General features: G+C 43.1%; 1 protein-coding gene and 1 long non-coding RNA gene across 7 annotated transcripts; both read left to right on the forward strand.

Moving 5' to 3' along the window:
- Positions 1-157: 157 nt before the first annotated feature.
- uckl1b (uridine-cytidine kinase 1-like 1b) lies at positions 158-13,577 on the forward strand. Of its 6 annotated transcripts, none has more exons than XM_061270556.1 (15): positions 158-310; positions 4,580-4,773; positions 5,280-5,386; positions 6,803-6,973; positions 7,579-7,650; positions 7,807-7,996; positions 8,122-8,183; positions 10,390-10,409; positions 10,961-11,059; positions 11,142-11,235; positions 11,592-11,654; positions 11,737-11,865; positions 11,950-12,057; positions 12,130-12,286; positions 12,614-13,577. In XM_061270556.1, exons 1-15 carry the CDS (start codon positions 261-263, stop codon positions 12,691-12,693), a joined length of 1,596 nt encoding a protein of 531 aa, XP_061126540.1. In that variant the 5' UTR covers positions 158-260; the 3' UTR covers positions 12,694-13,577. The 6 variants fall into 6 exon arrangements, with proteins under 6 accessions (XP_061126540.1, XP_061126508.1, XP_061126505.1 ...); XM_061270524.1 differs by lacking the exons at positions 158-310; positions 10,390-10,409 and adding exons at positions 2,056-2,346; positions 8,881-8,897; XM_061270521.1 differs by lacking the exon at positions 158-310 and adding an exon at positions 2,056-2,346.
- A 667-nt stretch (positions 13,578-14,244) lies between these two features.
- Positions 14,245-21,903, forward strand: LOC133149884 (uncharacterized). The gene is made up of 3 exons (XR_009713689.1): positions 14,245-15,010; positions 15,123-15,182; positions 19,030-21,903. It is a non-coding gene; the product is annotated as an uncharacterized LOC133149884 (long non-coding RNA).
- The last annotated feature ends 3,730 nt before the right edge of the window (positions 21,904-25,633 follow it).

Raw genomic sequence — 25,633 nt, forward strand, 5'->3', positions numbered from 1 at the left:
AGACGTGGTCTGAGCCTGAGGCCCTTCCTTTTTTGGTAAAGGCACAAGGTTTCAAGCCAGGCACTGCAACGTCCAGTGCAGCGAGGCCATGCTGCTTGCGGGCGAACGGAAGCGCACAGTTGCATTCTGGGACTTGTATTGCAAGGTGGATTGAGTGCCGCTGTCATTGTAGTTTACTGAAACACTGGATGCCTTCATATCCCATCATGCTACGCGGCGAAACGTAGATTGTCAACAGATTAGCGGTGTCTGGTGCTAGCATGGAAGAAAGGCTCGCCAAAATGGAGCAGATTGACAAAACTTCAAACAGGTAAGATACCTATCGATTCAAGACGCTCGTTTTACAAACTGGGAAATGATGGCAAGGGCTTTATTCGTCTGCAGTAATCACGAACAGTTGTCATCAGAAAAATAAGACCTGGCATAGGAGCCAATGGTTGGCTGTAAGAATTGAACACGTTTACTTCCAACCAGTGAAGACGTTGTTTATAATGGACGCCACACCGACTATTAATATGACATCTATTTAACCGTGGTTATGGTCGATTTTGCTTGATCTCAAACAAACCGAGAAGAGCCCCATGACAAAATGGAACGTTATAAATCGTGGGAAAGTTTCAGCAGAATAAGCTCTTGTGTTTGAAGAAGGTTAAACGGTGGTGACTAAATGAACCGGGAGTGATTGCGTCTACATTTAGTTTTTCCAAAATGTGAATGTGTCAGTGAAACGCTCAAGTTGACTCTGTTCATGCTCAACTGGCCACAAGATGGTGTTCCTTGCCTTCATGTGCCCAGGGAGGCGTCGATCCCATTTCAAAGTAGTAAGTGGCCCACTTCCACAAGGGGAAGGAGTTTTATTTGCTTTCAGGTTTTTGATCATCAAAGCAACCGCATTTAAAGGAATAATGGATCCTTCTGATACGACTGTAATGTTCCGTTCCCCTTTGAAATAAATGGGAACGATGTGAATATATCCCAGCACCCTCGGAATAAAACACCGCCACATAGATGTCGATATCTAGCCTGTGTCAATTTCCCATCATATGATAGCATTAATTTCGATGGCTATGTAGTTGTTTTAAATACATAAGTTATAATTATCTTTTATGTTCTATGACTTCCTTCTAGACTGCCAGGGGCTTTTTTCAGTATTGTTTATTTTGCAAGTAGTGAGTTTAACACGTGCAGTGGGGACCGTCCTCAGTTACTTTCTATTGTTGGTATTTCAGCTTTATAACACATGATTGAATTTGAACGTAGCCGTCTGGTGTGATATTTTGGACTGCAGCGACTCTCAGCGTTCACACTTGACATTTGTGTAAGGAAGCAGCTCTTGTGACTTATTTGTAAGTATTCGAGATGAAAGGCGGTCTTACGCTTATGCTGATTTCAATCACATGCCGTGACAAGTTCGTTTTTCCCCACGCTGCCAAGCAATTACTTAAGTACACCTCTGATGTGACCGTATTGATTTGTTTGTGTTTTGACTGGAGTGGGCGGGACCAGAGGAGCGCTGTCAGCTGATGAGAAGTGTCGGATTTCATCATGCTGTTTATGAAGTGTGTGCGCCTGCGCGTCTGCGAGAGCGTGCGAGACTCTTGTGAAAGATCGGGGTGGATTTCATCATGCAATGTGTTTGTGCGTGCGTGCGTGCGTGTGACTCTGGTGTAAAGCACTGTGAGACACAGGAGTCCCCGCAGGGGAAAACAAAGCTTCCCTCCCTCCCTACTCAGCCTTCTCCAAGCTGCCGAGTATTCAGACGCTAGGCAAGAATAATAACTCGTTTGTTCCTACTTTTTAGCCCGCAGCCTTTCAGTCCTCCTCCTCCTTATTTCAGCCCCAGCTGCACCGTGCACGCGCGCTGTCAACCACAGATGACTCGCGAGTGACGTAAGCGCGCACGCGGACGGGAGACTCTTTGGCAAAACTGCCTCTATTAATACCGCCTAATGAAGTTAGTCGTAAGGGCGGATCCGTCCTCTTGCATTCGCTGTTGGTGGGCAGGGGGAGGAGAGGAGGTGGAGCCTGCAAGTGGCTGCTGGTGCCGTGGTTGGATCCCGAGAGCCCCGGCCAAAAGAAAGGAAACGGAAAGCATGTTGTGAAGTTTCGTTTCTCCTCAAAGATGATCCCCAACAACCCTGTTTTGCACACTGTAGCTCACATTTGACGTTTCACCACAAATGCAGCAGAGTGTGCATGTACTGTACATATGAAAGCGAGGGTGGGCGTCTGCAGTTAAATTAAAGTGGTGGAAGTCTCCCTCGTCTCTACAGTACCTATGAGCATTCTACCGAATTACTCAGGAGCCAGAATATCTGGTTGCTGGATACTGACATCAGATGACCGGTAAGTGCACTTTATTGGATTCATTTGGAATGCTGTAGTCTGAATAGGTTTCTCTCTATTTGCGCCCTGCGATTGGCTGGCGACCAATCCAGGGTGCTGTGGGCTCGATGCCAGGTGTTATGGACTTCCAACAGGTTAAGCAGTCTAGAAAATGGATAGATGGAATTTGTCTCACTCATTCGTGGGTGTAACGAGTTCTACATGACTCTTTGTAAATCCCAAAGCCCATTCAAGAGCTCTGCACATTCTTTGGGTGTTTGTTGACATACTTGGTTGTGGCGCTTGAGACTCATGTTGCCCTCGAGTATGTGAGTGGATTTTTGTTTCTTCTCACTGGATGTGTTTTCATGGATGCATTTATCCGAATTAAAAGCCTGATCGAAATAGAAATGCTTCACCTACACGATTTCATTGTATACCTGTTGTACAATGACAATAAAGGCATTCTATTCTGTTCTACACAGGCTCTGATATTTGTGGGTAGGCATTCCAGAGTTCCGGAGTCTGGAGAAAATGCTCTCGAACCTGCGGACTTCTTTTTGCCTCACGGGGTTACTAAAAGGCTCGCGTTTTGAGACGGAACATATGGCACCACTAAGTCAAAGAGATTAGAAGGCGCTAAGCCGTGTAATATATTGTGGATAACAGAACCTTGAAATCGCAACTCAAATGGACCAGCAGCAAATGTACGGCTGCTATGATGAACTTATAATACGGCTGCTATAACTTTGATTGGGGTCATGACGATGACAATGAGACAAGACTTGAAATTTTATAATAGTGCTCCGACATAACAGTAGTATACGGTAGTAGCATTACATTTGCGATTGACAAGCCTCGACATGGTACCAAATCGAAAGTATTAGCTTTTTCCTGCATTGCTTCATGTATTGATGACTCAATAAGTTGAATAAGAAACTCGTCAAAAGGTGTGGTCGTAACGATACAACGCTGCGTTCTATTTAGAAATGTTCTATGCTTTTGACCTTGGGTAAGATTTGTGCTTCAAGGTACCCCTGCCCTCGTTCTCAGTTCATCAGTGTATACACTGTCTAGCGAGTGAGTGCAAATACAGAAGTGCATGATTCAGCATTTTCACCAGCGACGCTCATCTTTTATTGCACTCCGGTTTTGTTTTAACGGATAACTCACTAAGTGGTTGCTGCGTGTACACTCTTACTGGGTCCATGCTACGGTGACCCCGCGCTGATAAGATAAATGCTTGTGCTCTTCACCTCTGAACACTTCGCATTCCACCTGTAAAGGCACGTTGCCACTATAAACTATAGGTGGACTGAGTTTAGTGGGAAAAACACTGAAAGGTCCGCTTACGAGTACATTTGTACAGTGACGGTCTTTTGGAACGATGGCACATGGCTTTTTACAGCACTCACTAGGTGAGGTGTGGATGTCTCGGATAATGTGGTAAGTGTTCCGCCTAACAAGTTGAGAAAAGTGAATTGCTGAAAGTCAGCGTTACGACTATTTGTACATGTGTGTATTTCTGTTAAGTATGTTTTGAGACGACACACTGTGGTTTCCAGGAATTGTAACCTTGCTCAGCATGCAACAGGCACATTACTCAGTCGCGCAAACAGCTGAGCTGTTGTCATGGATTTGGGTCACTTTGTGTACTTTGGCTCCTGTTGGAGTTAGACTGGATTGGCCAAAAGCTTGGTAAAAACTAAACATTAACCCTCAAATACTCAGTAACTCAGCGCATCTGGCTCTTGTTTACTGTTAACATGGTGACCAGTCACACCATGACGAGCTGGTTGTCTTGGGATTTTAAGCCTTTGTTATACACCAACCGAGTAGCAAACCCATCTGTCGAACAATGTCCACTCGTTATCACTTTTGTGTATCAGATTTGACAGATACTGTTACACGGGTATTCATTTGATAAACTACTATTTATGGTGGCGTCGCTGTGGCCAGCCTGAACAGTATAAAGAGGGTGATATTGTGATCTTGGTTTATTGATTTGGGGTGTTTTGTGGTTGGCACATCCGCTAGGGCGGTAGATTTTCTCTTAATTACTTTCTCATCTCATCAAAACATGTTTCACAGGCTCCATGGATCTGTTGTTTGTCCAGTTTGTATCCTGCTGGGTTACGTTTAAAATGCACACAATACTGGTCGAGCACAGTGGGTTCAGGGACACTGATTGGTCTCGGAAGTACCGGTCTACCTTTACTGAGTGATTGTGACGAGCTCTGTCGTGTGTTTGTAGCGGAAGTGGTGATGGCTCGCTGGACCGCCTCCTCCCCTCGGTGAGCACGGGCCTTTCACCGAGGAAAAGGACCACCAGTCAGTGCAAGTCTGAGCCGCCTCTCCTCCGCACCTCCAAGCGCACCATCTACACGGCTGGGCGTCCCCCCTGGTACAACCAACATGGCACCCAGTCCAAGGAGGCCTTTGTCATTGGTAGGATTATTAATGCGTGTGCATAGTCAAGAAACGCCACTAATTGTTTGCTGTGTACATATTTGTGTTTATTAACCAAGGTTGCTCATAGAGAGTCGTGTTTTTGATTCTTGTTTAGGATCGTGTTCAACAACTTGTCCTTGAGACAATGGGCTTGTTGAAGGGTAGGGGAACGGGTCTTTGTGTGAAGGGAAAAGCCAGCCATTGTTGCTGCTCTTGATGTAACCCCATACTGTTTATTGTTCAGATGAAGTCGTAGCGAAACGCTTTGATACCCAAATAGTCTATGTATTCTATTCTTACCAAATAGTGTAAGAAAACACCATATTTTTCCCTTCTCTCTGAGCATGCGCTATTCAGTAATCTTATCGTCTCAGCTTTAGCCTGCCTTTCAAACTCTCACATGAAGCTATGTACAGTGGTGCAATTGTGTGCTACTGTCTATTAATTAACGCAACAAAATACAAAATTGCGTCCACTGTTCTGATGCCAACATTGTGCGACAGGTCTGTGCGGCGGCAGTGCTTCGGGAAAGACCACCGTTGCTAGAAAAATCATCGAAGCGCTCGACGTTCCTTGGGTTGTCCTCCTTTCCATGGACTCCTTTTACAAGGTATGCAACAGCTCGCTGACACAATGTCAATATTTAACATGGCTGTCTCAGCATGGTCCCTCAGATGACAACCCGTTTTTTCCACTGTCTCGTTTTTTATTTAATCTCCGTCTGGTCAAACTGGTTAGCGAGCGCCGAAGCGACAATTTGGGGCAGTCATTTATTGTGGATCAAAGAGAAAAAGAAAATCTTTGCTTTTGGTTCCCTGAGTGATTCCGTCTGAAGGGAAGGATTCAATATTAGAACTTAGAAGTGTCTTAAGGAGGGCAAAGTGTTGTGAGGAAGCCCGTTGCTCCTGCTTCTCCATGTACCCGCCCACTGTGGTTATGTAATCTTGTCACTGTGATCAGCGGCGCTGGAATCCGGCCGGCACAAGTGCCAATTTCCACACTGCCGCGTTGACCTCTAAAATGTTTCTGAAATCTGTTTTGAGTTTAAATTCACATGTTTATCAGATTTATCACGCAGAGGAGTATAAAATTATGTCATTCATTTTCTTAGAGACGTCGCAATGTCCAAATAACGTTTTAGTGTTTGACCACCTGGTGCAAAGGTCACCGTGGTACATTTAATTTTAGTTCTCCTCACTTCTTTTGCTCTTGAACTTGAATCTGTGGGCAAGAATGCCTTGTTTGAAATGAACTGTTTGTAGTACCCCACGAGCACATTGCAAATGTAATTGGAACAACAAGATTTCTTCAACCTATTTGGCGGAATCCTGTCTGTGACAGGTTGCATCTTTTCAATTTAAATCAATAAATATCCGGGTCCGGATGCCACATTCACAGCCATCTAACCGGCCGGGTGGATCCTGGGGCGTCTAGCTGTCGATTTAGGAATCATTTGTGGCCTTCCTGTTTAGTTTGGAGACATAAATATGTAATTGAGTGCAGGCCCACAGAGCGGCTGACTGATAATATCAGGCATTACAGCTAAATGAAAATAAATGAAATAACAAAATTCATTGCCAGCACTTTTAATTAGCGATCTTTATCACTATTATGTTTTGTTGTTTCAGCACTACTTGAGCGACTTAAGGAGCATTTGCAAATGCACCCCCCCCCCCCCCCCCAAAAAAAAATGCAGCTCTTAAGATGCGTGCTCGTTTTCATCAAAAAAAGCATCTTCAGATATATGAATTTTTCTTATCTGATTTATAAAATCATCTTCAGAAAACATTTGACAAACCATGAAATTTCAACATGGAGACAAGGGTTGATATTCCGAAATAATCTTTTTACCGTTATCTTTTTTTATATTACTGTCAATCATTCAAATACTCAGTGTCAGTGAAATGATACGATTTGAATGAAAGTCTTTCCCATTATTGATCAAATTATATGATAATGATTGCATTTATGCAACAATGCTATAGCTGCATTATTTATGAAACGTGAATCTGATGCTTTCCCTCAGGTCCTCTCCTCAGAACAACAGATGCGGGCTGCCAGTAACGATTATAACTTTGACCACCCCGATGCCTTCGACTTTGATTTGCTGACGCACACGCTGCGAAAGCTCAAGCAGGGCAAGAGTGTGAAAATCCCCGTGTACGATTTCACAACTCACGGGAGACAGAAGGAGTGGGTAAGTATGAACGTACCAAATAATCAACAGCCTGTCAGAATGATTGCACCACAGACGTGTCTAGCCCATTTGCAGGGGTGTTGAAGCTCCCCAAAAGAGAATGATAGCACCTCCAAAATTTTAGAGGCAAACATTTCCAACACTGGTTGGCGTAGTTAGCAAAAGGCACATTCTCATCAGGGTTTGTTCAAGATTGAAGTGCTCACAAAATGCCGTCTAGACGTTCACCTATAGTTTTACTTTTTTTTTTTTTTTCTTGTCGCAAGGACATTTTTTAGATTTCATCTTTATCTGATTCGTAGCCCATTTATGCAAAGACACGTGCAGGTGATAATGCCAAAATATTAAAGTACTTTTACGTCCTAGATGGTGAAGGAATTTTGGAGGCTTAAATAAGCACATATTTGAATGAGTGTTAAAGTTAAATTGGTTCCCCGCACGTATACATGACCCAAAACTAAAATAACTCCGCTGATCTGCTGATGTCGCGCACGTGTTTACGTCACATATACACGTACACATATACACGTATGTACGTGTGCCAGTACAAGGAACTACGTACTTGTACTGCATCCTTAATATTTTTACAAATGTATCCACCACAGAAAACAGTGTATGGAGCCAGTGTGATCATCTTTGAAGGGATCATGGCCTTTGTCGATAAAGAACTCTTGAAGGTAAGTTCAGTGTTGTTGTTGTCCAATAACATAATCTGATCAAGTTGGCTTTTTTTTGCCCTCCTATTGAATTCACCTGTGCCATCAAATACCGTGCCTGCCACAGTATACAGAGCAAATGATTTTAACCTCAACACTTTTCATTTTCCCATGAAGTTGCTGGACATGAAGATTTTTGTCGACACGGACTCAGATATCCGTCTCGTGCGGCGGCTGAGGAGGGACATCACCGAGCGAGGCCGGGACATCGAGGGTGTCATCAAACAGTACAATAAGTTTGTCAAGCCATCCTTTGAGCAGTACATCGAACCAACCATGCGTCTGGCTGATATTGTGGTGCCTCGGGGTACGTATGCCGTCCACGTACACGCCATTGTATGACGTGTAAAGGGATGGACCCCCTACAAGAAGTTGCTTTGGAAGTTATTTCCCCATTATTGATATCGACTTGGATTTCTGTTATTCCATCAGGTGGCGGGAACATGGTGGCCATTGATTTGATAGTGCAGCACGTCCACAGTCAGCTGGAGGAGGTGAGAAAGTTCTTGACCTAAAGCAAGTACACGCAGAAGACACAGCATGCCAGTTAATTATAAGTATGTGAGTTGAGACTTGGGCCCTCCTCCTTGCTAGTGTTATTTACTATGTTTAGGGCCTGTCAACTTCTTCCATACCAAACACATCAGCGCCCTTGAGTAAAAAATAACCTTTCTCCAACATTTTCGCAAAGTTAGATGTTAAAAAAAGTACACAATGGCTTGGTATGATGATATGTTTGAAGTGAACACTGGGGTCCTGCCCAACCCTGATGAAGAATGAATCCAGGTTCAGGCCTTTCTCCTCCCTCCTGTCGATGTACAATACTGTATTTGAGCCTGCTTGCCTCGCTCTAGTACTCCCTCTAGTGGTTAGAAGATGGGCTGCATTTAATAGGGTATCCTTGTGAATTATCAGATTTATTTTGAATGTCGTTATTCGTAACGGCTCCTTATTGTTTCCATATAATAGAAATATTAGTCCATTATGTGGAAACATAATGTGCGTAATTAGGAGCAGTGTCCTCATACAACTTTGTTTGGAATTCTATCACACGGTCTCATTCTATTGTCGAGGCACATTACGCTTTTATTGTTCCTTTCTACCCACATGTGCACTTGCACACTCACAATGAATTGCTCTCCCACTCTTTTCCCACCACACCGTCATCCCACCACCTTCCACGGCTCACAGCGCGAGCTCAGCGTCAGGTAGAGTGGCCTTTAATCCTGTCTGTCATCCATCCTTTCTTCAACATATCCGCCCTCTTCCCCCGACTGCTGCTGCATTCTCTTACTGCAAGGCGGTGGAAAAGAGAGGGAAGCAGCCAAGCTCTTCCGCCTTCACCCGTTTGCTGGCTGCCGTGTGACATCACCAAGCACCGCAATTGTAGACCCGGCCAATTCAAATGAATATGGGCGCAAAACTGTTCCCAAATTGTGTTAAAGGTCCCATGGCAATTCCTTTTATGAAATTCGTTGTAAGTGTCCCGACGTGAAATGCGACGGACGCATCACGTTGGGAGGGATCAAAAGCCGTCGGGCTGGGATTGTGCAGGCCATTCACTTGAATATAACCTGTGATTCACGAACATGTATTTTTCGAACAATGACTGCAAGCTTCCGTCCTTAGGTTCATCCTGAATTCTAAAAGTTATGTCGTAAAACACGCACGCGGCCAGCTGTATCTCGCTTGCTTAAAATTCAGAAATATATTGTGAAAGCTCACATTTACAAAGCCTTCGTCCACCATATGCACCCAAAGACAACACAATTCTGGTTAAAAAAAATGTTTGCCCTTCGAAGTTAGCACTTGAGACAAAGTTTTGGCTTTGCTTTAAGATGCAAGTGTGCAGCCATTCAGTCAAAAAGTGGCCAGGTACTTTAATAATGATTAACCGATCGATCTCTGTCTCAACGGCACCAAACTCTGATGCGCTCAATTTGCAAGCCTTCGTTCTTTTTAACGGGCATCGCATACAATTGACAAACCACATTAAATAACTCATTTTGACCAATTTGATGTATAAAACAGTTGGGGGAGGGGCGCATTTTGATGGCATGGGACCTTTAAGAAAAGCAATTGGAGAATTGACATTACCTCTAAAGTGGGCGGTAAGGTGAATGTGGAGCAGCCAGCATTTCATGTCAGGATGTTGCTTTTCCCTCTTTTCAAGAAATGACAACTCTCGCACACTCTTGCTGCCTTCTGTCGAGAGAATTAGTCAAGAGCAGAATGTTTGACCCCTCCTCTCTCTGGCGACAGGGGTGAGAGTGGCTCTAAGAAATAGATCAATAAAACGTGTGGCAGTGCTGCAGTTGCACACATTAGCAGCCACCAAGTTGCCCTTACTGCATGCAGTGCGCTAGCTTTCTTTTTCTCTTTCCATTGAACGTCGGGCCACAGAATCACAGACAGATATATAGACAAAGGAAGTGAAATGAACTATCGACTTCCACGACTGTAGACTTTGATGAAATACGGGCCACGCTAGCTCGTGCACCACCCACGCGTATGCACAGAGTCGATGCACAAGTTATCCCGACAGATAGACGGCCATTGGAAACGCGTAGCTTTCAGATTGGCACTTCGTCCATTCATCCAGCCTGATGTTGTGCCCTTTCGTTTCTCTCATCTTCTGTTCTCCATCTGTCTGCGTCCCCTCCGTTGTCGTCATTGTGTTTCATCGAAAATTCCCCATAGAGGAAACTTCGCTGGGATATGTGAGCAGATTTGCTATGATTTCTGTTTTTCTTTGCATCCGGCTAAAGTGACAAAGTTGGCTGTAGCATTTTAGAGCCACCACTGCATCACTACTTGTAACCGTGTGTGTTCAGTTTGCAGCCAAAGGGTAACCCCCTCGGCTAACAGTTTCCATATGCAAAACCTGCGTAGTTACTATATGTGTGTGTGAAATCTTGGAAAATTATTACAATTCACCGAGACCAAATGCTGTCAAACAGAAAGCATCCACTTTATAGAATATACAATTATTATGGTCTCTATTCTGTTGTAATTTTCTACCAAATGACTCTAACAAGGACACTGCGTGCTTTGCTCTGCTCTTTTGCCTTTCTGCTTTTGCAATCCTACTGCTGTTTGTGATTTTTTTTTTCATGCCTCCTTGCATTCACACTACTTACAAGTTTTTGTGCGTGTGTTTGCATTTATGAACTTGTACATTGGATGGTGCTGATGCTCACTCCTTTTTTTTTTTTTTTTACCTGCTCCTCTTATCCCCCCCACCACCAATTATTTATTGCTGTGGGGACAGGGCAGCCCTGGCTTCTGCACACCAAGCTCAACCGCTTCCGCAGACGCTCAGCGTTCTGGAGAGTACACCCCAGGTCAAAGGCATGCACACCATCATCAGGTACAATCAAGGAAACCGTATTCCGCCGCAATCAAAATGCCTGTGTGGACAGAACATGTACACTTGTCACCTCTTCCTATAGGAACAAGGAAACCAGCCGGGATGAGTTCATCTTTTACTCCAAGAGGTTGATGCGTCTGTTGATTGAGCGAGCGCTCTCCTTCCTGCCATCACAGGTGCTTAAGCTCAAGATACACGGTTGATTCATTCATTCGGAATCAATACAGACTTGACACCGAGGAGCCAGAGCAAGGAAAGTGTAAGGTTAATAAGAAGAATATTGCTCCATAATGTTATACTTTCACAAAATATAGATTAGTAACACTTGAGTGGGTACATTTCCTCCATGTTTGCCCATTTGCAGGTTTGTGTTAGCAGGTTTTTAAGCCTTTCTGGGTGATTGTCCTGTCCAGCCACAAGTTCACAGGGACTCTTGCTGTGAACAAATTAAAATAACAAGATGACTGTTGGAGATTGATTGACTACTGTTGGGGGTGCCTTGAGCAATCATTCCATATTGCTGCTTTCACAGGTCCACGTCGTCCAGACACCCCAGGGAGAGGACTACGAAGGCAGGCGTTTCCACGGGAAGAGGGTAAAGTTTTTCTCAAATCTTTTTGGTTTTCTCCATAAAGTCGACGAATCACTCTGTAATTCTTTTTCTTATTTCTTTGCAGATCACCGGCGTGTCCATTTTGCGGGCAGGAGAAACCATGGAGCCCGCTCTAAGGGCCGTTTGCAAAGATGTCCGCATCGGCAAAATCCTCATCCAGACCAACCAGGACACAGGAGAACCTGAGGTCCAGGTTTAAAACAATAGGATACTGGAGACAGCCATTTAAACAATGCGTAATATTATGGCATCAATTCATACTTTGTTTCTTGCTCAGCTTCATTACCTGCGTCTCCCCAAAGACATAAGCGAAGATCACGTCATTCTGATGGACTGCACCGTGTCCACTGGCGCTGCAGCCATGATGGCCGTTCGAGTGCTGCTGGTGCGTATGCATTTGTATTTCCATTTTTAGACATGTTGAGACACCACATCTCAACTGACCTTTCTTTTTCAGGACCATGATGTACAAGAGGATAAAATCCTTCTGGTGTCTCTGCTAATGGCCGAAATGGGAGTGCACTCTGTGGCCTACGCCTTCCCGCAGGTCAAGATCATCACCACAGCCGTAGACAAGAAGGTCAACGATCTCTTCCACATCATACCTGGCATCGGTAAGCATCTCACAGAGAATGTGAAGTAACTAAATAACCTTCCTATGGTAAAGAGTAGCACATTGTTTGCACCCCAGCCCTCTGCAGTGTCACTTTTTTGCGTTTTTTTCCAGTAATCTTTCGGTACTCTTTGATACTTGCCACATTGTCTTTATAAAATATATATATATATATATACACATACACATATAATTTATTTTATGGTCTTTAGCTCATGAACTTATACCTATTGCAGGTGACGCTGTAACATTTCCTCCTTATGATATTTACTGGATGCACAAAGTTCGTTCTCATGTGACTATAGTTTTAAATTTTTCTTTTTGGTAGGAAATTTTGGGGATAGATATTTTGGAACTGATGCACCTCCTGACTGGAGCGACGACGAGATAGATGAGCCTAGTTACTGATTTGACATGAGTCAGTGGCTGTGAACTTGTTCATCAGGTGGCCCACGAAGAACAACTTTGAAGCCTCTGCGGGGCCCAGAGCAAAACAATCGCACTGTACACTCGCACCATTAAAATGTTTAAATTATTTTATTCTTTATGAACTCGTGTTATGAAGTTAAAGATATTTTTGTACAGTATGTTAATAGCTTGGTCCATGTGCAATTTGCGCCTTAAAAGCCTCATACTGTGGACGACACTGAATGTGAACTTGTACAAAAAAAAAGGGGGGGGGGGTCTGCCTTCATCAGTCACGTGCAGTTGAATCAGTACACAAACTCAACTTTCATCACATGCACTTGTGAAACGACCATTCAACCGGAAAATGTGTAGGTGTATTTTTTCCCCTTCTTTCTCTCTGGGGCGTGAAAACAGCTGAAAGCGTAATACACCCAGACGTCTGCCTTTCTGCAAACTGTCTGACCAGGTCTGTTAGATTGAATTCAGAGTGTGTCAAACACATTTCAGCCCCATTCAGAGTGTGTCAAACACATTTCAGCCCCATTGTGTTTTTGGCCTCGCGTGCCTGGTTAGTACCTGAGTAAAAAAACAAACACTTTTAGTATTCAAAATATAGGCTGAGTTTTTTTAAGATGTTGGATTAAAAATAGATATTACAAACCAGGTTACTCTAGTAATGCCTCTTTATCAATGTCCTTTTTTTTTTAATTAAAAAAAAAAAAAGAATTTCATTGCTCTCCTCTTTATAGGACACTGTAAAAGTTCAGTTGCTGAATGCAAGTGGTGGCTTCTCAACTTATCATGCCGTTGCCTTTGCACTGTTTTGTTTACAAGTTAAGCTGCGTGTTTTTTGTATATGTTCAATAAATATGCAGTTGTTTTAATCCTTTTCTAGCAGTGTCTTTCATTGGTATTACCCAAATGTAGTTTTGCTCCCTGTCCAGGAACAGGCCGTTTTTAATAGCGATGTTATTCAAATAAATTTTGCCTCATCAGAGAGAGTCCTTCATAAGGTCTTGTAACAAGGCTTCTTTAGGAAACAACAGACACAGAGGAGTCCAAATCGATTCAATGCCTTCAGAAAGAAACGTCTTGGCTGAATGACAATATCCACAAGCAAGGCAATTAAAATCATTTTTAAGCTGTCCTGTAATGCTGTGCCTCATGAAAATGAGGGTTCTAACCCGATTCGGGATCTTTATTAAAAAAATGGGTTAGTAATGTGGTTGTGCTAGGAGCGCTCACTGCCATTAGGACAAAAGAGATAATGATTGAAAATGCAACTTTATTCTCATGATTTACCTTTTATTCTGGAATTTGTGCATTTCTTCTTTTTTTTTTTTTTAATTATTGCATTAACGTAAAAATAAACTTCTTGTTTGTGAGTTCTCAGAGGTAAGTTTAATTATCACAATTACACCAATGCTTTTATATTTAGGTCAAAGCTTGAGAAGGATTGTTTTGTTAAATGTTTTTAATGATGTCCTACTGTATTCCATATTATTTTAGAAACCAAAAAGTGTGGCTTGCCTCCTTTTTACCTGTGTTTTTCATACAACAAGGTGTGCAGAATTCTTCCCCCTGTATATTTTGTCCTTTTCTTAACATTGTAAAAGTGGTTTTATTGCTAAAACTACTTATTTGAAAATGTATTTTTTTTTATCGGTAATCAAGCGTGACCCACTGCCTGACTGACTCGTACACAATTGTAACTTACCAATAGAACAAACCTCAAGCAAAATCTCTACAAAAGAAAATCACCGTACCTATTTTCACCTTTATCTCACATTTCATACCAACTAAAAAAAAGACCCTTGATATCAGGAAGGATGTTGTGGTTGTCCTCATCTCGTGGAAAGTAACCTTGATATCTTCCACCACTTTCCGTAACGCCCAATGACAGCTGTCAAGAAGAAGTATGATTGACGCCCGTCTGATGAGCCTGATGGACAATTACAAAGCAGAACCCTGTCAGACTTACGAGAAGCACCGATTGGAAGGGGGAGGACGAAGCTGTGTACGCGTTTGTGAAGGACAGTCAAAAGACGTGAGGGGAGCTAAGAATATCAGTGGGCCCGTTTGCCTGCTTCTCTTCAGCTGTCAGAAGATGTGAGCGTGGAAATAATCAAAATGTGCTGTGCCTTTTTTTTTTTAATTTTTTTTTTTTCTAAGACTCCCTCAGCACAAATGACAAAAATGCTTCTCGAGCTTAATAGATAGAGCTGCATTTAAATGTCTGTTTCTTGACAACATCATTGAATAATAGTGTCAGTGGAAAATTTAGCACCAGCAGTGAAACCAACAGGAAGACACTCAAGTATGTGTGTGAGAAGTACTACATCCCCATTGGTAGTGACGTAGGCGTGATGCATTGTATATTCTTCTTCAATTAGTTCGGCTGTCATTCTTAAATGTTCTTCTCAAAATAGGCCCACTGCTTAGCCGGTCCACCTGCATGCTGTCCACAACCTTCACATAGGAGCAGAGGAGTGAGTAAATCTTTTATCTTCACTTTCTAAGAGCTATTTCCGAAAATCGGCTTATCATGGATTGATTGAACGCGTCACACATTTCTCTCGTTAGAAAGAGTCAATATTCGCCTGGGGGAAAAGTCAAATGGAAGTGGATGGAGATACGCTTCATCTATTCTGACAACAGCAGCAAATGAGACATTTACAGTCGCAACAATGTTTCTATTTATAATAAACGCCCGGACAAATAACAATAGTGTGAATCACGATCTGTTGATTCACTTTTTTACTCCATATCAAGGTCCAATTTGTGAAAGTATGAGTAATTGTAATGATCTAACAATGGCCCTTACTTCCTTCTGTTTTCTGTTTGTGGCCCTGAGGAAGAAAGACACCCTTTATCTAAGTGTTCATCAAAAATGAGTTTTTTTTTTTTTTTTTAAATACAAAAAAAATGGTGAAATATCAAGCCGTTGTCTAAAACACTTTTGGTGTGTCCACTGAAAAATTGCTTCTTCTTTGTTTAGCAGGGATCTTAAATCCTAGACCTCGGTCGGGCCCTGGGTTTCCGGGATTTTTTCCATGTCTCCCTACCGTCACACATCTGATTCAAATGATCAACGAGGTCTGCATAAGCTAGACAATGACCTGAAGAATCACGTTATGTTGCAACAGATAGGCATAAAAAACATCAACATGTTTGAGCCGTCAAAATGGATCTATTCAAAGCCTCCATTGGTTGGAAAATAACCCGCCAGGTTGTTGCTGTATTGAGAGGCACCCTAGTTTGTGAGCTAGCAAGCCTCCGAGGCTCCCCTTAGGTGGCTGGGGGGGACGGCGGCGGCATTCCCTTCAAGCTCGGCAATGTAAATAACGGCTCCGAGCTTTTCTGTTAATTACAGGACGAGATACATAGCTGGCTAACGAACTGTAGTTAAACTGGGCCTAGTAAAAAACTCACAATCATGCCGGATAACCACTGATCCATACAAACCCACTCAAGGAATTTGTCTCCTGTAATTGGAGTCACTTGGGCAGCAGTATTGCAAAAAAAGACATAAGTAGTTCACGGTAGTATATTAGTCCTGTATGTTTATCTACTTACTTTATTTGTGAAAATGGGTTCCAATTGTAGAATTTCTTTGTCTTGACATTTGACCTTTGAGCCCCCAATGTTTTGCAAGAAGGATGCAGCCGAGTGGTTCTTTCTTGGACTAACCCAGTGCTTCTCAATTATTTTCTGTTACGCCCCCCCCTAGCAAGAAGAAAACTATTCGCGCCCCCCCTCCCCACCGTGACTATCCTAACTTGTCTTGTAAATCGTAAAATGTTGCACTGTCGCAAACGTGACAGAAGTAACAATGAGAGCGCCACTGCCCCCTGCTGTAGTAAACGCGCAATTACACTTTATTCTAGTACTGCCAAAAAAAAAGCCTGTTCCCCAGGGTCACACGCGCCCCCCCAGGAATAGCACCGCGCCCCCCAAGGGGGGCGCGCCCCACTATTTGAGAAGCACTGGACTAACCAACTTTAGAATGGTTTTGTTTCAGTCTCATTCTCAGGTTTGTCAGTCCATCAAATAGCAACTCTCTTAGACAACATGCCTTCTGATTGGACAGTAAAGTACTTCATATTTTCAGATATTGTACGTAGATGAATGGATTTTCAGTACCTGTGCTTTACTTGAGTATTTATTTGTCTGATGACTTTTTACTTTGAAATTTTACAGTTCAAAACAAATACAATGGAGCCTACTGCTGATACTCCAAATTTCTGTTCAGCCTTTTATTTGTCTTACAAGATTGTTCAATTACAGTACCGTTCAAAAGTTTGGGGTCACTTAGAAACGGCAATTTTCTCAATGAGTATATGATTAAATGAATCAGGAATACACTCCATACATGGTTAATGCGGTAACTGACTATTCTAGCTGCAAACGTCTGTTTTTTAAATGCAAGATCTACATAGATGTATAAAGGCCCATTTCCAGCAACCACCCCTCCAGTGGTCATTGTGTTTTCTAATTATGTAAGAAAGCTAATGTATGATTGGAAACCCTTTGAAAACCCTTGTGCAAGTATGTTAGTTTTAATGGAATACACTAAATTGCCTGGGTGACCCCAAACCTTTGAACGGTTGTGTACATAAACATATTTGCCAAGTATAGTACATCTGCATTTTTTTTTTCAACCAGCCCTCTTCAAATCAAATGACTTTAAGATGAATCAGTCTCTTTTTCAGTAAGTATCTATACTTACAGTGTGGAAGTTGAATTTCTTTTGCAACTTTTGCATACTTATTGAACATAGAAAGGCCCTGAAGACTGAAGAGAAAAGAAAAAAGAAAAAAAAAACATGAAAAAATATTACCAGTAGGTGGCGAAACGCACACACGAACCAGTGTGTGGACAATTGTCACTAAACTTGTTTTGGACTTTAATCTGAAATTGTACAAACATTTTTAGTATTTACATCCACAATAGGACTCTTTTTATTTGTATTTGAAAGTATTTGAATTTACAAATATCTTAATCTTTAATTGTATGGATGTAGCATTAGGAAACCTAATGTGTGTCCATTTTACAAATTCTTATTCTAGTGTTGAAATAATACTGATCAAGATAAAAAAATTAATTAGCAGGATGTTCATCCTTGAAAATCTAAAGAGTAAATATAAGTAGTCCTCTTCTATATGTCTGAAGCTGGTTTATGAATTCGGAATAATAAACACACAGACAAAAAAAACGTAATTGTACCCAATCATTTTATAATATGAAATGTTTTCTAATAATTTCACACTTGGATCAACTCAGTTTATTTACTCTATACTTTAATTACACTAATCAAAATGTTGTCATTGTGTAACTTTGTTTCCTTCTTGTAGCATCATAGAAAAAAAGACTTCTGCCTACTAAATAAAGTTACACTTTTCAAAGTCTCATAACAGGCGTGTGAGGCATGCGCGTGTGTTTGCGTATGTGTGCGTAAGGGGGTTAAGAAGGTGTGGCAGGAGCTTTGAGCTGAGGTCACTTTGTTCCATCCCCGAGGAGGCGAGCAACAGTGTGGGGGTGGCTCACTTCCCCTTTCCCCTACCCTGCCACTTCCTGTGAACGCGGCAACCGTTGACCACGCCCGTTTCGCCCCTGGCCTTCAACCCCCACGTTGCCACACACACACACGGACGCACACACACACTCGCCCCTATTTGTGCTTCCCCTGCCAAAGAACACAATCATATACTATACACCCAATGGCAATACTATCTGGGGCGGTCGTCAGGGATAGGATTACCTCTCTCACACACACAAAACTGAAATGCCTTCACAAATACTATGAGATTTTTCAGGTCTCACATTTCCAGCATTGCACTCCTCTCACACATTACTGATTTTTTTCCTCGCTCGTAATGTATACGATTAAAATGTTCTCACAGGCACACAAAGTGAAAAGCTCCCAGATCCACCAGTGAAATGATTTGAAACACTCAAACACACACTTCTCACACTCAGAAATGAAACACTCTCGCTCACATTTCTGAAACGATCTCACATGTAGAAACTGAAAAGATTACAGAAGAGACTCTCTCACCTACTATTGTAATGCTAACCAACACACTTACTGAAACGTTGTGATCTCTAATAATAATAATAATGCATATTTCTGTCTTGTGTATATATAATCGATTAAGGATTTCAGCATGGCGTGAAAGCGTTTGAGTAGTGCGTGTGAGAGGTAATCCTGAATTATTTTTCTGATGAGCCCTCAAACAATACAACCCTCACACCTCGTCCTTCTTCTGAACCTCTCTGCCTTGACAACCTCCGAGGCCAACTTGTAAAATCGAGTTTTCTGATGTGTGTGTGCAGGCATGTCACTGTGCACAAGTACGTCCCATTACCACATTCTTATGAAGGACGGGCTCTCTGAAGATCTTGGTTTCTGGTTAGAAACAGCAGAGTCATGCAGGCAGTCGAGTGAGTGCAGTCGACTGGCTGCAGTCCCCTTTTGAGAAAAGACACGGGGAGTCCATTTTGCCACTTTTCATGATTTAAGGCAAGGGTTCTCAAACTTGTTTGGCTCCAGGGGCCCCTTACATCGGACACAATCCCCCTGTTTTTATCCATCTCAGAGGGCAGCCATTTTGCCACTTGCTGTCGACTGAAAATGACATTACAGTTGCCAGGTTGCAACCAATCACGGCTCAGATTTCGATAACTGGTGAGCTCTGCTTGCTTGTGACCTGAGACCTGGCAACTGTAATGTCCTTTTCAGTTGACAACAGGTGGCAAAATGGCCACCTTTGAAATGGACAAAAACGGGTGAGTTTTGCTGTTTAACTCATATTTCACAAACATTAATCAGAATAGGGGCACATACAATATATTATTATTATAAAGAAAAGTTGGGACTTGAGTTCCTCTTTAAATTTGCTCATGTGAGGTAAGGACTAAAGGAGTAATAAAAATGTAATTTATTGCAAATTATTTTGACCCCTAAGCTGTCACTGAGGTCAGATAAAGAAAATCATTCTCAACATTGCTGTCAATGTGTTTTGATTTGTCCTACACCTCTTGGAGTGAGATTGTCCTGATGTGCCTAATAAAGTGTCTACTGTAGGTGAACGCGATACTGATCTTGCTTTGTTTTGCGCAGTGGGTATGGGGGGCATGTTCCCATCAGGGAAGGAGAAGGGAGGGATGCACAGAGTGAGTGAATGTGGGGGAGTGAGCCAGTGTGGGGGCAGCAAGGCCATCTGGACTGTGAAGAGGCTGAAGAAAAAGAGTGTCTGTGTGCGTGCATGTGTGCATACGCGTGTGAACAGAACGAAAGAGTGCGGACACCAAGCAAAGACGCACGTAGCTTTAACTCTTCTAGCTTGTGTGGGTCAATATCACTCTTCTGTGTGCACAATTATTAGGCAAAATTGCATTTTTTGAGGATTAATTTTGTTTTTTTGAACAACTACAGTGCTCTCGGTCAACCAAAATGTTAATAAACCTCAAATATGAATATTCAAGTGAGTAAAAGTGAGATTCAAGAACATGTTTATATATGCACAATTTTTAGGCAACTAAAATTTCTGTGCAGAATTAGTATGCTATTAAAGTTAAAAAAAATAATTTAATTAATTTTTTTGTTTTTAGAGTTAATTTTAAACCCACCTTTAACTCAAAATGGTCCAACCAGCTCATCTTAAACAATACCAGCCCATACCAGTATCTTGCTGGCGTCTGATTTGAAATGAAGCTAAGTGGCCGTTACTGATCCAGCCTCGGGTCCAGCTGGTCCGTCAAAAGTTCCATCAGTCCATAAGATGTTTGAAAAATGTGGATTTGGATATCTCCTGGCCCAGTCTTGACCTAGCACTGGAGGATAATGGATTCCTGGTAGCTTTATGATTGTTTTCTCAAATCTTTGGTGTTTTGTTTGCGTCTTTTTTTTCCTTAACACGTTTTTTACAACATTGTTGACTATTTACAATGATACATTTGATGGTTCTGTGATCACACCACAATATCTTAGCATTTTCAAGAGTGCCGCATCACTCTGAATTTTTGACTTCTCAGAGTCACTTAAATGTCTTTTCCCTCGCATTTTGCCTGAGGAAAAAAAACACCTGCCTAATAATTATGCACACTGTGTTATAGGCAACCCCACTTAGATCAGGAAACTGAACCACATCATACCTGGCCTCAAATTTCATTATTAGATATTGTAAATAGTGACCTTTATACAACGACAACGTGATGTCCTCTGTCTAAATACAAAACATGTCCATTTGTTGTGTTTTGTACTGTGATAGGTGAGTTGTACGCATCAGCCAAAACTGTCCTTGCATGGTCAGTTGACCCCCTCCCTTCCCCCAACCCTTCTGACCCTATTCATTGCACTTTCTCCCATCCCCCGTTTGTTGTTGGTCAAATCAATAACACCCTCAAGACAAACTACCCTCCGACGTTCCCTACCCCGCACTCGTCACACTCCTCCTCACCGAGAGGTCATCAGGTCGCACAAGTCTGCAACTTTATGCTCCGCTAGCCGCCCCGTCCCTCTCCATCCCGCCGACCCACTTTCCCCTTGCTCCCCCGTCTGGGTTTTGTCAGTTCTATAGCTGGCGTGAAGCAGCTCTTGGATGGCGTATTGATCTGGGTTTCTATTCACCTTCACTCCCATCCTCTCGCCTCTTCACGCTCCCCAGTGTGCTGTAATGCTCCAACCTCTTTGATCGCTGTGTTTGTGTCTGTCTGTCCGCTGCTTTCGTAAATGTCTCCATTTACTGTAAGCTCCACCATTTGTCTCACTGTCTAGCACACACATACACACACACACACACGCACACACGCACACACACACACATACGTTCTTGGAAAGGAGTCTCGTTTCCCACAGATGTATTACAAACAACGACTGTAGTCTCACTTGCAGATCTCATTTAACACATTTGTCAGGTTGGCAATTCTGCGTTGCGTGTTTGTGTGTGCGTGTGTAATCCACATCTTTATGTGGGTTTTGTGTATGACTTGTTCCCCCCCCCCCCCCCAAGGCCATCGTTGTTAAATCGTCATTTTGAAAAAGCACTTGGGTGTTTGGTGTTTTCAGACCTTTCCATCTAGGCTGTTGAAACGTGTGCAACAACAAACAAAACATATCGCTGAAGGGAAGGAAGATGGTGTATAGAGAAAATATTTCCAAAGCAAATTAGAGGAACTGTTGAGGTGAGCGGTGTGTGTGTGTGTGTGGGGGGGGGGGGGTTACCAGCGACCTGTGGATGCAGGGTGGGAGTAGGGTGGGGCTTTGAGAACCTATTCACCCAAAACAAAGCTGCTGAGTGGACACAAATTAAGTCAAAACATTACAAGTGGCTCACAGGGAAAACAAGCGAGTACATGATGCCAAACGTGGGTTATCAGTTTCTTTCACCTTTGACCTTTTCCTTCTGTGTGTGTTTGTGTGTGTTTGTGTCACACACCCATCCACCTACTCAACATTCAACAACAAGACTCTGCTCAGCGCAAGGTCTGTCAAACTGAGAAGCTGAAACCTCCTCCATGCGTGACCCCCACCCCCAACTTGTCTTCCTCCAACTCTCCCATTCTCCTTCTCTCATCCTTTTATCAGAATCCCGTTCCTTTCCTCCCCCCCCTCTTCCTGCCTTCGATTGCCTCATCTGGCTTTCTTGTTGGTTGCAAGTAAGCAGCTTAAACACCTACAGGGTGTGACATCAGGGCCCCACGCGCCTCCAAATGCAGTCAGTGCAGGCGGGAGGAAAAAGAAAGAGTGTTTTATCCATTTATTCTCTGCCTGGCACAGTGTGGTTAAGGCAAAGCCAAGACTGTCCTCTCATATTAGGCCGGCCTGAGCCTGACAAGTCCTCATAACCCCCGACCCAGCACCCACCCCCGTCCACTTTCCCTGCTCCCCAATCTCCAAGGTGATTATGATAAAAACGAAAGATGGCCCCGAGAGATGGGACCGGTAAAGATAAGTGAGGAATAAGCGGAGGGCATAGATGAGGAAGAAGGTAGTGGAGATAGATGTACTAAGGATTTAGATGGATGGACAGAAGGGCAGACGGATGGATGGATGGATGGATGGATGGATGGATGGATGGATGGATGGATGGATGGAGAGCTGGATGGAGAGCTGGATGGAGAGCTGGATGGAGAGCTGGATGGAGAGATGATAATGGTAATTTGCTGTGGTGTGGAGTGGGTTCATGACCCCATGCGGTCAGCTGGGTCAAATCGAACAGCAGCACTGGGCCCTAAAAGGTCATTAAAAGGACAAGGGAGGTTTGACAGCTCAGGGAGGCGGGGATGGGAGGACGCTGTTAACCCCTTTCCCTGCTTGCTTGCCCGCCTGCAGAGAGGAGAGAAGAAATGCAGCGGAGGAGAGGAGATGAGAGGTCACGTTATGGTAGCATAGCAACCCAGGTTGGAGTGTGGGCTGAAGCGAGCAACAATATGTAATATCGCTGAGAGGTTAGACAGCTTCGAGGAACCTTTCAAGATGCATGCGGAAAGAGAGGTGCACTTTCGGCACACAAGAGGGGGAGGGAAGCCAACAGAGGAGGTGGGGGTCGCAGATACGCGGTCGACGGAAGACAAACGTCAATCCTCCCATTTTCCTCCTCCTCTATCCATTTCTCTTTGATTCCCTCCTTTCTCCCTGTGCTCAGAGCATTGTTAAAACAAGTGGAGTTGTGTTCGGAGCATGGGGCTTCATTGAGACAGTGACCTCCGCAACGAGAAGACGTTCTTGCTTCGGGGAAGAGAAGGTCGTTTTGTGCGCCTCTCTCTCTCTCTGTCTCTCTGTCTGTCTGTCTCTCTCTCTCTCTCTCTCTCTCTCGCTCTCTCTCTCTCTCTGTCTGTCTGTCTGTCTCTCTGTCTCTCTCTCTCTCTCTCTCTCTTTATGTCTCTTTTTTTTTTAGTTTACTCCTACTACCATTTGCAGTGGGGTAAATGAGACTGGGAGGGGCTAAGAAAGCAGAGAACAGGATCAAGAGGGTAGACATGCAGAATGAGAGTAGGAGATCACGAGCCTCAGAGGGGGAGTTTGATGTAGGTAGGATACAGAAAACTAATAAACAGCGGGAGAGGAGCTTTGCTTTTCATATACGACAGTATTGAGTCATCATTTAGAATCATTGTTAACTTGAAATTCTCCAAATCTACCAATTCAGCCTCTCTGTAAATATTCTCTAGTCCTCATGAAAGGAGACTGATTCTCTTTGTGCTTCATCAAAAATAAGACTTTTGCAAATATATGCTTATATGATATGATACAGTATCGTATGATTGATTCTACAAAAGGAACAGTCCTGTGAGGTGAGTCGTCAATGCTGACCAGCAGCATCCAAAGGCACCTTTCTTTCTTTCTTTCTTTCTTTCTTTCTTTCTTTCTTTCTTTCTTTCTTTCTTTCTTTCTTTCTTTCTTTCTTTCTTTCTTTCTTTCTTTCTTTCTTTCTTTCTTTCTTTCTTTCTTTCTTTCTTTCTTTCTTTCTTTCTTTCTTTCTTTCTTTCTTTCTTTCTTTCTTTCTTTCTTTCTTTCTTTCTTTCTTTCTTTCTTTCTTTCTTTCTTTCTTTCTTTCTTTCTTTCTTTCTTTCTTTCTTTCTTTCTTTCTTTCTTTCTTTCTTTCTTTCTTTCTTTCTTTCTTTCTTTCTTTCTTTCTATCTATCTATCAGCAGCCTCAAAGTCCAGTGGGTGAAATGAGGACAGCTCCCTTCCCTGTATGTCACTGTCACGCAAGTAAAAAAAAAAAAAATGTGTGGGCAGCAAGCACAAATACATTCCCCTTATCCTCCACATGATGACAAACATCCTCTAAATCCAATAACCTCCATTCACTTGCCTTCCCCCGATGTCACTCTCTTCCAGCGCGCCGTTTTTAACACCTTCTGTTTCCTTCCCTCCTGGCTTCCTCACGATCAATAACGACCTCGGAATCTCGAAGTTTCTTTTTCTCTCTCTCCGAGGCACGGCTCATGGTTTTTGCCACTGCTGATTTTAGTGTCACTAAGCTGCACCTTCACATATTATGTCTAGCACCTAGCGCCAAATATTCCTTTGTGAATCCCTCCCGCAGCCCCCTGCCTGCACCTGGAAGAGATAGTGTTCTTTCAGCCGCAGGCTCTGCTTTCAATACAGCCAAGGCTGGGATGGCACAGGCCGCGCACAGCTGTTCCCCGCACTAAATTGATAGCAAAGGGTCGTGGATGGCGGCTCGTGTTATTTTTGTGCCACTTGTAGATTTTTGTGCAGTTGCAGTCGCTGATTGGCATCATACATCCTACCGTGCACTGCAAGCGAAAAACTCTGACCCTGAATTGAGTTTGAAATTCCCCACATCCAGTATACTCTGCTCTGCTTGTTTTTTATTGAACCACAAAGACATGGCGCGATTGTCAAAGAAGATGGCGTCAAAGGGGAGGTAACGGGCGAGAGGTGGAAAGTGGATGATTTGAGAGGCTCTTGGCAATGTTGTTGGCAATGGCTGTTGGCAAACTGGCAACACACACACGGTGGTGCATTGAGATGTGGTTGAAGTCATAACACCCAACCGTGTTCCAAACTCCGCACACTGAGGAAATGAATGGAAATCCTATACCTTAATCTTCTCCATCCCCACCAGAAATGTGAATTGGAATGTGGAATTATACACTAACACTGTAATGTCCTGTAATGACATGATTAGGTATTGTGATTGTGAGCGTGAAAGGTTGTTTGTGCGACAATTTCGGGGGTGTTCCAGTTCCTCCTACTGCCCCAAAGACAGCCGGGATAGGCTACAGCATCCCCACGACCCTCGTGAAAAGAAGCAGTTGGAAAAAAAGAAAGTTTTTGTCGCACTGCATTAGTTGAGTGGCCATTGTGCTGCTCCTTGCGGTGTGCCTACTTTAGCCACTTGGGGGCAGCCCATATATAAGGCAGACAGATGGATTTACTGTTCAGAGCTGTCTCAACTCATTT

This window comes from Syngnathus typhle, linkage group LG2, assembly GCF_033458585.1.
Source record: "Syngnathus typhle isolate RoL2023-S1 ecotype Sweden linkage group LG2, RoL_Styp_1.0, whole genome shotgun sequence".
In the NCBI taxonomy this organism is placed as follows: Eukaryota; Metazoa; Chordata; class Actinopteri; order Syngnathiformes; family Syngnathidae; genus Syngnathus; species Syngnathus typhle.